Source organism: Vicia villosa, linkage group LG4 (assembly GCF_029867415.1).
Source record: "Vicia villosa cultivar HV-30 ecotype Madison, WI linkage group LG4, Vvil1.0, whole genome shotgun sequence".
NCBI lineage: Eukaryota > Viridiplantae > Streptophyta > Magnoliopsida > Fabales > Fabaceae > Vicia > Vicia villosa.
The window spans coordinates 97529838-97540912 of NC_081183.1; the positions used below are offsets into that span (position 1 = coordinate 97529838).

General features: G+C 34.5%; 1 protein-coding gene across 1 annotated transcript; it reads right to left on the reverse strand.

Annotated features, from left to right (window-relative positions):
• Window positions 1–5674: 5674 nt before the first annotated feature.
• On the reverse strand, window positions 5675–7132 carry LOC131599382 (guanine nucleotide-binding protein subunit gamma 3-like). Its single transcript, XM_058871759.1, has 4 exons — window positions 6810–7132; window positions 6043–6095; window positions 5904–5948; window positions 5675–5814 (listed from the first exon to the last, which is right to left on the reverse strand). Exons 1-4 carry the CDS (start codon window positions 6969–6971, stop codon window positions 5745–5747), a joined length of 330 nt encoding a protein of 109 aa, XP_058727742.1. The 5' UTR covers window positions 6972–7132; the 3' UTR covers window positions 5675–5744.
• Window positions 7133–11075: the final 3943 nt, after the last annotated feature.

Here is an 11075-nt window from a genome sequence, read left to right on the forward strand (position 1 = left end):
ATTAATAAAACTAAATTTATTAAAAAAACAAAGTTTGATTTTATGTAAATAATAAAATAAAAAAAGTTTGGTTATTATTAAAGAAAAGAAACTAAGGCTATTAAAGAAACTAAGGTTATTATTAAAAAAAAAAAAGAAATAAGTAATAATAATAATAAAAAAAGTTAAAGAAACCTGGCTATGATTAGGTGCACCACGCTTCTGAAGGTTCATGGTGCGCCTGCAGCTTGGAGTGCGTCGGATCTAGCTTGAGGATGGTCCTAAGGCTCTGATAGGGGAGTGCATCGTAGTTCCTCTCTTCAGGCACGCACAAGATCTACAACATGTTACTTTTGACAAAACAATATGTTGGGACGAGGGTTCGAACCCACACCCTTATACCCAAACGCATCCCTTTACCATTCCAACCATCATGCATATGTGATAAATCTACGCGTTCCATTTATAATATATAATAATGATAATCACTTATGGAAACGCGCGCGAAATTTGAATAGGCTAATGGCATGGTGACACGCGCCCTTCTTCTTCCCCAGAACCGTCGTGTTAGGTTCGTACCTTTTACCTACATACAGTGTCCATGGCTACAGGCCCTGCAACGTCAAAAAACAACTATACGCAACATGAATTAAATGTGAGACCATGGACGTGTTCGTCTCATCCCCACGAACTCGTAGGTACCTGCAATTTCACATGATTTGCCCTAAAACAGAAATCCCTCATTCGAGCTCCCAAACCCTAATCATGGCAAATAATTCATTCGTGCAACGATTAAACATCCAGAAACATTCAGAACATTATGACAAACACAAATATATGATCAAAACTCATTCATGATGCGTAAAAGTATGTAATCAACGTAAAAGAAAATTGAACAAAGTGAAGGATACCAGTGAGTGTTCTTGACGTTTTAGAGCCTTCTAACGATTGGTACAACTTCAGAGTACCTTCAGGAACGTGTTTGATCCTTTACAATGCTTTGAATCATCCTCCTACCTTGAATCCGATCCTAGAATTTCTTGAGAATTTTGTGAGCTTCACTGTCACTTTTGGTTGCAGAAAAACTTCTTCCTCTGCGTCTAGAATGATTAGGTACTTATAGATGAATGAAATAGGTCAACAATTATGGAGAAAATCCACTTGAATCTTGATTTGCAAGTTGTGAAAATTTGATTGAAATATGGCTCATAATCTTTCTAATTTTGTCCAAAATTTGATTCACTTATTCCATATTGTCATACCCCAAAATTTGCCCATCATATTTATTCATATTTCAGTCCATCTGACTTTCAAATGCTCAAGGATGCACAAGAAGGAAGCATGCAGTCTCTCTCCTAAACAACAGCCTCTAAGCTAGGGTTTTGTATTTCTCAAAGTTAAAATCAAGTTCTAAGACCTCAAATGGATCCCATGACCTCTCATATGCTTCAAAGGGTCCTCATTCCAAGTTTCAAGCTCTGATTCATAGGATTGTTCAGTCAACTGCTCAAACGATCAATAGGCGACTGGTTTGACCTAAAAGTCAACTGTGGTCAAAATACAGTCAAAATTCCTGATTTTTGGTCAAAATCAATATTTTGAAGTCACATTCATCATTTGATCAAGTTTTGATCATGATTCATCAAGGAAAACTCAGAAACCATCAAAACTTGAAGTTGCTAAATTAGGGTTTCTAGACAAAAGTCAACCCAACTTTAACTGATCATATCTCTCTCATAACTTCTCAGAAACTCCCTAACCAAAGCTCATTCTCAAGGAAATTTGATTCTCTACAACTTTCATGTTGGGCCCAAGGTCAAAAAATGCTTCCGCATATGAGATATAAGTCATAATATTACAGGTCCTTCTAGAAGCTCGCAAAAAGCTGTTTTTTGTTAGAAGCCATATCTTCAAGATAAAATTCTCAAATGCAAAAAAGCTTCCAAAGTGGCTTATAGAGGACATCTTGGGCTTTCCAAAAAGTCCTAAAACACTTCCATACCATAAAAAATGAGAGAGATATGCTTGGTACAAGTTGGTTAAAATTCAAGGAAAAGGAGAAACCCTAATTGACCAAATTCAATTTTTTGACTAATGGGCCAAATTTTCTTGGTTCTAAACATGCCCATGGTATATTTAGTAGCCCACCACGCCATCTTTTCCTTATTTGCATTATTATTTATTTTTATTTGAATTATATTCATTTTAATTCAAATTTAATAAAAAAAAATAATGACAAATATAAAAGATATAATATTGTTTGATCTCTCAATCAAATATTGAGTAAATGTGAAGAAAAAAACGTGATCAGAGATATTGAAAGAAGATTGGAGCCAAAGTGGAAAGATTTGAATCAATTCTAATCATAATCTTTTTCAAATAATTTCTCAATCAATCAACTTGTTCATTTGATCAAATGTTAGCCCTAAAAATACCCTTATATATAGAGGAACATAATCAGAAACAAGGGGACGTTTTGCAGCCAAGGGAACAAGGATTCAAAGCTTCCAAAATATCATAAAAGCTAGGGCAACTCGTATTGATCTCCCCAGCCATTCTCGATCCCTTCCAGGCGTCGTTACATATTCCTGAAGGCTGCAGGAGGTGTTCCCAATCGTTTACAAGGGGCTCACACGTACAGAATTGCTTTCTCCAAGTGTAACACATTTTTGTATCTATGTAGAAGATGATGAATAGTCTTCTTGGATCAGTCTCGTACAAGTGGCGCTGAATCAATGGCCAGTCAACCATTGTCTCTCTCTCCTCGCGCGTGAACAGATCTTATTCGCCGGTCAATTTAGTCAAAACTCTCTTCCCAAACATAATTGGTCTATGCAGCGAGTGTATGTGATCCAGTGAATGAGACTAAAGCTTGCCTACGATATGGCCTCAGATCTCTACCATCAGATCCCTCCAGCGGCTTAATCCAACGCACCTGGATAGGGAAGCACACCATGGACCCTCATAAGTCTACCACACCTAATAAAAGCTAAGTCTTTTTTAGTTTTTTTTTTAGTATTTTTAATTGCATAAATATCTTTATTTATTCCTTTCTATCTTAAATTTTATTTTATTTTATCTAAACCATCTTTTATTTTGTAAATAATATTTTCACTTTTGGATTATTTAATCGAAGACTCGACTTCTTCAATAATTTTATTAATAAAATGTTTTTACAATAAAAATTACTACATTTTCCTTATACGGTCTTCCTGGCCTTTATTTTTGTTCTATTAATCTGGTTAGCTTTTGCCCCATCCGGGGTTTTCCTTTTGCCTCGCCCTTTTTATTTACTTGCCTAAATTATTTTTGATATGCCGCGTTATAATTGTTGAGATCACACATACACTAAACATTTCTCTTCTTTGTGTTCGACTTTTCAGGGTTAATCAAAGATCTTTCAGCCACGCGCCCCGCCATACCAAAAAAAAAAACTAAGTTTCTATTTAACATCTGTTCAATCTTCTTATACCTGAGGATGTAGATTGGCTTGTGTGTCTGTCGGAATCTGAAGGTAGAAGAGGATTGAACACATATCAAATATGCACGAAATTTGATTGATAATATGGTGTGAATGTTGATTGGATTTGATCCTTATAGTATCTCTAACCAAATATTTGATTTTCTTTTGATTTACTTAATTTTAATCATCTTTTAAATGAATAAAAATTCATAATAAATCATGTAATTTCGTGGCAATTGAATTTTGAATCTTGGATATCATGAGGATGAAGATTAGGCCAAAAAAGATTGGACTTGTTTGCAAAAAAAATCCAATTTGAACCACTTTTCTTTCACATTTTTCCTTCAAAATTGTCCCACTTTGACAAGGCATATCTCCCTCAATTTTTAAGATATGGAAGAGTTATAGGACTTTTTGGAAACCTAAAGGTGTCCTCTACAAGCCACCTTGGAACCGTTTTTTCATTTGAGGATTTTATTTTGATGATATGGGCTTTGACAAAAAACCTCTTTTGGTTGATTTTCAAAAATGACCTATAATCTTTTGATCCATATCTCTCAAGTGAAGCATTTTTAGCCTTGGCATGTGAGAGTCAAAGTTGTAGAGAATTCAAATTCCTTCAAAATGAGCTTTGGATGGAAATTTTCTGATGTTCCATGTGAAAGTTATGGCTGGTCAAAGTTTAGTTGACTTTTAGGTCAAAAACTCTAATTTAGAAACTTTGAGTTTTGTTGATTTCTGAACTTTCCTCGATGAATCATGATCAACCCTTGATCAAATGATGAATGATACTTCAAAATAAGGATGTTGACAAAAAATTAGGAATTTTGACTGTACTTTGACCACAGTTGACTTTTAGGTCAAACTAGTCGACTATTGACTATCTGAGCAATTGACTGAGTAATCTTGGGAATTGAAGCTTGAATTTTGTCATAGAAATAGTTTGAAACCTAATAAGCAATATGAAATCCATTGGAGACCTTGATTGATCAATTTTCTTAAGAGAATGCAAAACCCTAGTTCATGAGGTCTTTGATTAGGAGAGGGAGCCTTAGATTAACCCTTAAGCCTTGAACCTCTGTATGAGCTTTGAAGGTAAGATGAGATGGGAAAATTTTGGGGTATGACAATATGGATATTATATTTATCCAACGGAATAAACATGAATATCATACTATCTATCCCATGGATATCCATTTACATCTCTATTCTCTTATGCTTATGTTTTATTTGCAGTTCTTGAACTTCATTAGCAATCACTTCCATTATGTCTTGATAGCCAAACAAAGCATTAATTTGTTTGTGCCTTCTCTCCCAATACTTGCCATAAAAAATTGTCCCAAATCTTGCCATCAAAAACTGAAAGTGTGTTTAGAAAGTCATTACCACCATTCGTCTTTCCTAAATCCGTTTATTCTATAATCAAGAACTAGACTCTAATACCAAATATGTTTGAGCAAAGACTTTGCTCTACAAGAAATGAGAGAAAGAGGAATAAAGAGATGAATTGAGAAAGAGAAAAATGGTGAACTGCATTCCAGTATGAATAATAATTGATCATATAAGGTGGCAGCATCATTTATACAATTTCGTAAACCAACTAACTTCTATAGTTAGTTACCAATCATAAAATTGGTTATAACTTCCTAACCACCCAATTAACTAACTTCTAATAATCCTAAGATTGAATTAACTAACAACAATTTCCACATCTCAAATGTAGAATACAAAATTAAAATAAAGTAAAATGAACTTACATGAATAATAAAATTACACAAATCAGTAGAATAAAATTCTTAACATTTTGTACAACAACAACATGATGGAACTTTTGGGAAACTAGGACAAGTGCAAGAGCATGAGCATTTGCAAAAACAGCAAGAAGAAAAAGGCCACCTAAATTTGCAACCTGGTAGAATACAACAACAGTTGTTGCAACCACAAATATCTTTACAACAATGTGATTTTTTATCACAGCTATAACACCAATTTGTTAAGGAACAATTGATAGATGGAAGACAATTACTACATTTGCAATTTCTTGGTTTGCGGTTGCAACAACCAGAGAAGCAACCGCACCACCAGCAACAGAACCATGACAAATTCAAACAACGCATCCGACTGCACAAAAAATTACTCATTAGTTTACCAATATCCTCTACTAGAATATGGTACAACAGCGGTAGGGAATGATAGATCAACCTAACGTCCTTATAACTGTTGTACCATACTTCAGGTATAGAGGATCGAGTCTCTAAATCACCAGAATCAAAAAATAATTATAACTTGTGTTGTAATAAAATCAAGTAACAAAATAAAATTCGTACCGAAGCCACTTCCCTAAGCAACATGACTTGCGGTTCTTCTTCCTCCTAATTGAAAAGGAAAAATCATAAGAATAATAATTTCTCTAAAACTTGAAAAGTTCAACATGAACATAAACATAGTACTAATTTCTTACATTGGTAACAGAGGATCTGAATTTGCTGTCACAAAATCAGCAATCCTGTAATATTGTTCCAGTAAACAAATCAACAAAATGGACACAGCTAGAGAAATATAATTAGAAAAGAAATGAATGGATTTCTATAGTTTCATACTCTTTGCAGCATTTTGAAGATGGTTGAAAACCTTCTGAAGATTTTAATTCTTCCTGCCAGATGAAAAGTTGCGTGTCATTGTTTTTTCACACAATAGAAGTAACTAATTCAACCTTACTGCAAAATGACAGTAGTTTATAAGGCTGCTATGCAGCACCAAGTCAACACTTGATATTAGATGTGTCTGCGATGTCTAATACATGTCATTAACCGATATCAATATTCACACATATGGTTACGTTTAATAATTTTTTTTTCTATAATTATTACCATAGTTTAACGTCTGTGTTACTATTGTGTCTGGTGTCTGTGTGTGCTGGTCTCTGTCAGCGCTTCGTAGTAAAAATTCTAAGATTCCACTGAATTTTTACTTTTTTTAATAAATGCTAGTAGCTGTCTAACTCCTCAAATTGACAACAATAATTTTGAAAATCATTGTAGATTGATAAGGAAACTGTAACAAATAATCCTCAGAAGCCAAAACATCACTTGAAGAAGTAATCATATAGTACATATAAATCATCAAAATCTTGCAAAAATTGAAAAATACTCATCTTATTCATGAACTTAAAAGGTTCAAAACCTATATAATTTCAATCACTCTATAATTTGATATTAAGATTGAAGGCGCATTTAGTGTTTGACACTAATACGACGACACTGATACATATATATGTCAATGTATGTGATTCATATGTTACTCAAAAGAGTGAAAGCATATATATAAATCAGGGTTTGCACGAGCTTGCACGAGCTGAAAAGCATACCTCAAGAAAACTAATCTCTCTTTCAAGCATTTGAACTCGAGCCATTTCGCGGCGCTTTCCATACAAATCAGGGTACTCTGGTGGAGGTTTAGGAGATGGAAATGGAAGAGACATAGCATTAGAAGAAGGGTGTTTCGTAGGAGTAGTAGTAGTAGTAACCATGATGATGTTTTTCTATGAATTGAAGTTTGAAAATAGGTAGAAGATGATGATAACGGTTCTAGTAATAATTGAAGAAGATGAACAAGTCATAGTTAATGTTGTTGTTGATGGTGGAGAAGAAGTTGGTAATAATAAGTGTATCATGTAATGTAATGGTAAGGGACAAAGGAGAAGTGGCACATTAGTTTATGTGTTGTGAATGCCACATGAAATGAAATGACTGTGTGGCAGAGACAGTAAATAGTGTTTCTGACAAAGGATATTTAATTAACACTTAGAATAGTATCAAAAGAAAGTTAAATTGTTGAGTAGTACTCCCTCCGTCTCATAATAAGTGTCTCATTTGCATTTTTTTCTTGTCTCAAACCGCGCATTGTTCAAATAGGACATTTATTATGAGACGGAGGGAGTAGTAGTGTGGTACATAGAAAAAGAAATAACCATTCTACCGTAAGATATTTCAGCACAATTATCAACTTCACTAATTTTAAAAATTTTAATTGATTTAACCGGTCATATATGATACGGTCAGATATTATCAACACAACTATCCATTGAACTGATCTAACAAATCACATATAAAGTAGTATCAGATGTCTCTGCATAACAAAGGATATCATTCGAAAGGAAGGGGTGTGGATTGAAAGGGGCCATTATTGCAAAAGGGTGGTGACTAGGGAGAATCTTATTTGAGTATGCTGGGTGAGATCTAGAAAATTATTTATTGATCATAAATACAATAATAAATAATGCAAATGAATATACTATAGTACATCTTTCTTATTCTTACCTATGTACGTACATATATAGACGTAGCCATAATTTATGCTACCGTTAGGAATGGCTTTTAGTTTTTTTCTTTGAATTTTTCTTTAAAATAATTAATTTTGTTTTTTTAATTTTGAATTTCAATTATCAGAATTCTATTAGGAATTTAATGGTCCTATAAAAATTTTACACTTTCATTCAACAAAAATATAACTATTTGTCATGTCATATAACTATTTCAATTATCGAAATATGTGATCGTCATTTAGGGGCGGTTGCATGATCCAGCTAGCTCAATCTCTATTTTTTTTACTCCTTCATTAATAGTCGATTTTTAGACGAAATATGAATAAAATTAGTAAAAACAAAATGTGAAAATTAAAACAGACTAATAATTAATGGTTGGTCCAGGCTCAGTTCAATTAATTATTTTCATCTCTTTTATGTAGTACAGTTTATGATTATTTATATATTATGTCACATGGAATGTTTAGACTACCTAAAATTTCTAACTCCGGCACTAGATTGATAATATAAAACTTTTTTATAGTGTAAATAGAAAGTAGAAACTTTCAATGGAGATTTGAGTTTTATGCAATAGTTGAGGAAGATCGTTTCTGTTTATATAATTTATTCTGGTATCATTGTCAGTTTAAATTATAAAATGGATACTGACTTACAGGAGTATTAAAATAGATTATAGTTTTGTTGAGTGGCGCAAGCAAGACCTGGAACTGACGGGATTTGCAAGAAGGAAGCGGAAAAGACGATGGAAACATCACAGATCACACGTGACCAGACCACTGCACACGAGATTGAAACGACGAATTAACTCTGACTTTCATGAAAAGGAAAATAAAATAACAAAATATAAGCAGACCACTAACGTACATCTGTCTCTCTTTTTTCTGAATAACAAATCTCCATCGTTATTTTATCTTGAAAAATGTTTTAATTGGAATAAAACTTCTTTGAAAATTTTGAATTTGACAAATTTTTTCCAGACTTTAGTATATGAGGTAGATTCTACAAGAGGGTGTTTTTCAAGATGTTAGTGTACATGTCAAACACTAATAATAAATCAGAATATTTCATTTAACTAGATGTAATTCAGCAACAAGTAATATGCCAAACACCAATAATAAATAATTAATCAATAAAAACATTAATTATATACAAAAATATCATAAATCCGACAAAATAATTATTTTTTCATCTATTCAACCATACATGTCGTTGTCTCATTAGATGTCATGGGACGACATCGCTTACAGAGATAATATGAACGACATGATCCTCTTTGAATATTGAAAAAACGGTTTTGACATTATAGTCTTTTGTGTTGGATAAATTTAAATGCAGTCTTGGAAAGCCAAAAGACAGATTCTCTAGGGCAGACAAACTTTCATAGGAAATAGTTAATCATTAAATGTTATGTCTATTTATGTTTCCCTGGTCTCTATATAAAGACCCTCTCTTTGTAACCTATTTTTCACTTTTGCAACAAATCCTTTGCAAGTCAATATATATATGAGAAGAGAGTAGTTTGATCTGTTACCTTCAAATTGGTATCAGAGCGCATGGCAAACATGATGAACCAGATGCCATTGCCGCAACTGTCAAAATCAAACTATGAGAACTGGAGCATCCAGATGAAGGCGCTGCTTGGATCGTTAGATGTGTGGGAGGTTGTAGAAGAAGGGTTTGAAGAACCAGAAACCACGACGGGAAATACAGCAGCCCAGAACAAGGCGTTGAAAGAGACGCGGTCGAAAGACAAAACGGCATTATACATGTTGTTTAGAGCAGTAGACGAATCTGGTTTTGAGAAGATTGCTGGTTCAACCACTTCGAAGCAAGCGTGGGATACACTAGAGACGGCGTTCAGAGGAGCAAATAGAGTCAAGCAAGTTCGTTTGCAAACTCTTCGAGGAGAATTAGAAAGGATGAAGATGAAGGAGACGGAGTCCGTGTCGGACTACATCACGCGTGTGCAAACAGTTGTAAATCAACTGAAACGAAATGGAGAAGCAATGACCGATGCTCGAGTTGTCGAAAAGATTTTAAGATCTTTAACTGAAAAATTCGAAAATATAGTATGTGCAATAGAGGAATCGAAGGACCTTGCGACAATCACTGTCGAAGAAGTAGCTGGTTCACTTGAGGCACACGAACAACGCAAAATACAAAAGAAGGAGGAAACACTTAATAATGCAGAACAGACAAAGGAATCCACTAGAGATGAAAGGGCACTTTTATCTCAAAACTGGCGTGGTCGAGGACGTGGTCGTGGAGGTCGAGATGGTGGTCGAAGCTATCAGAACAACAATTTCGAAAGAGGACAGGCAAGTCAACAAAATTGGCGTGGTCGAGGACGTGGTCATAGAGGTGGCAGGTCGAACTCCAACATCGAATGCTACAAATGCAATAAACATGGACATTTTGCGAAGGATTGCAACTCATACAGTTGCTACAATTGTGGAAAAGGGGGACACCTTGCAAAAGATTGTCGATTCAGGAGGAAAGTCGAAGAGACAACAAATTTCGCACTAGAAACAGAATCAAACGAAGGATTCCTATTAATGACCCAAAAGGAGACAAACACAGAAGATGGCACTATATGGTACCTTGACTCAGGAGCAAGTAATCATATGTGTGGTCACAAACATCTATTCAAAGAAATAAAGAAAATTGAAGGTGGTCATGTATCTTTTGGAGATGCGTCGAAGGTAAAGGTCGAAGGCAAAGGAACAATTTGTTATTTGCAGAAAGACAACGTACCTGGAAAAATACAAGATGTTTATTATGTACCAGATTTAAAAGCAAATATTCTAAGTCTGGGGCAACTTACAGAGAAGGAATATTCGATATTTATGAAGGATCGAATACTGCATTTGAAGGATAAGTCAGGGCACCAAATTGCTCAAGTTGAGATGGGAAGGAATCGAATGTACAAGCTGAATCTGAGAAGCGTTCGAGGAAAATGTTTGAAAATCGACACTGAAGACCAAGCAACTCTGTGGCATCTACGTTTTGGTCACTTACATCATGCTGGGTTAAAGAGATTAGCGGGAAGAAACATGGTACATGGTTTGCCTAACATGGAGTTTGAAAGAAAATTTTGTGAAAATTGTGTTTTTGGCAAGAAGACGAGAACTTCTTTTCAAAAGAAGGCAGAATATCATGCTAAGCACATCCTTGAATTAATTCACACTGATATCTGTGGACCAATCACTCCAGAATCCTTTAGTGGCAAGAAGTATTTCATTTCCTTCATCGATGATTTCTCAAGAAAGACTTGGGTCTACTTCCTGAGAGAAAAATCTGAAGCATTCG

Excerpts from the sequence above, each read along its gene's own strand:
- LOC131599382 (XM_058871759.1), bottom strand. The coding sequence starts at position 6,971 with ATGGTTACTACTACTACTACTCCTACGAAACACCCTTCTTCTAATGCT. Across the intron at positions 5,949-6,042 it reads TCTTCAAAATGCTGCAAAGA|GATTGCTGATTTTGTGACAG; the intron begins GTATGAAACTAT and ends ACAATATTACAG. Across the intron at positions 5,815-5,903 it reads TCAGATCCTCTGTTACCAAT|GAGGAAGAAGAACCGCAAGT; the intron begins GTAAGAAATTAG and ends CTTTTCAATTAG.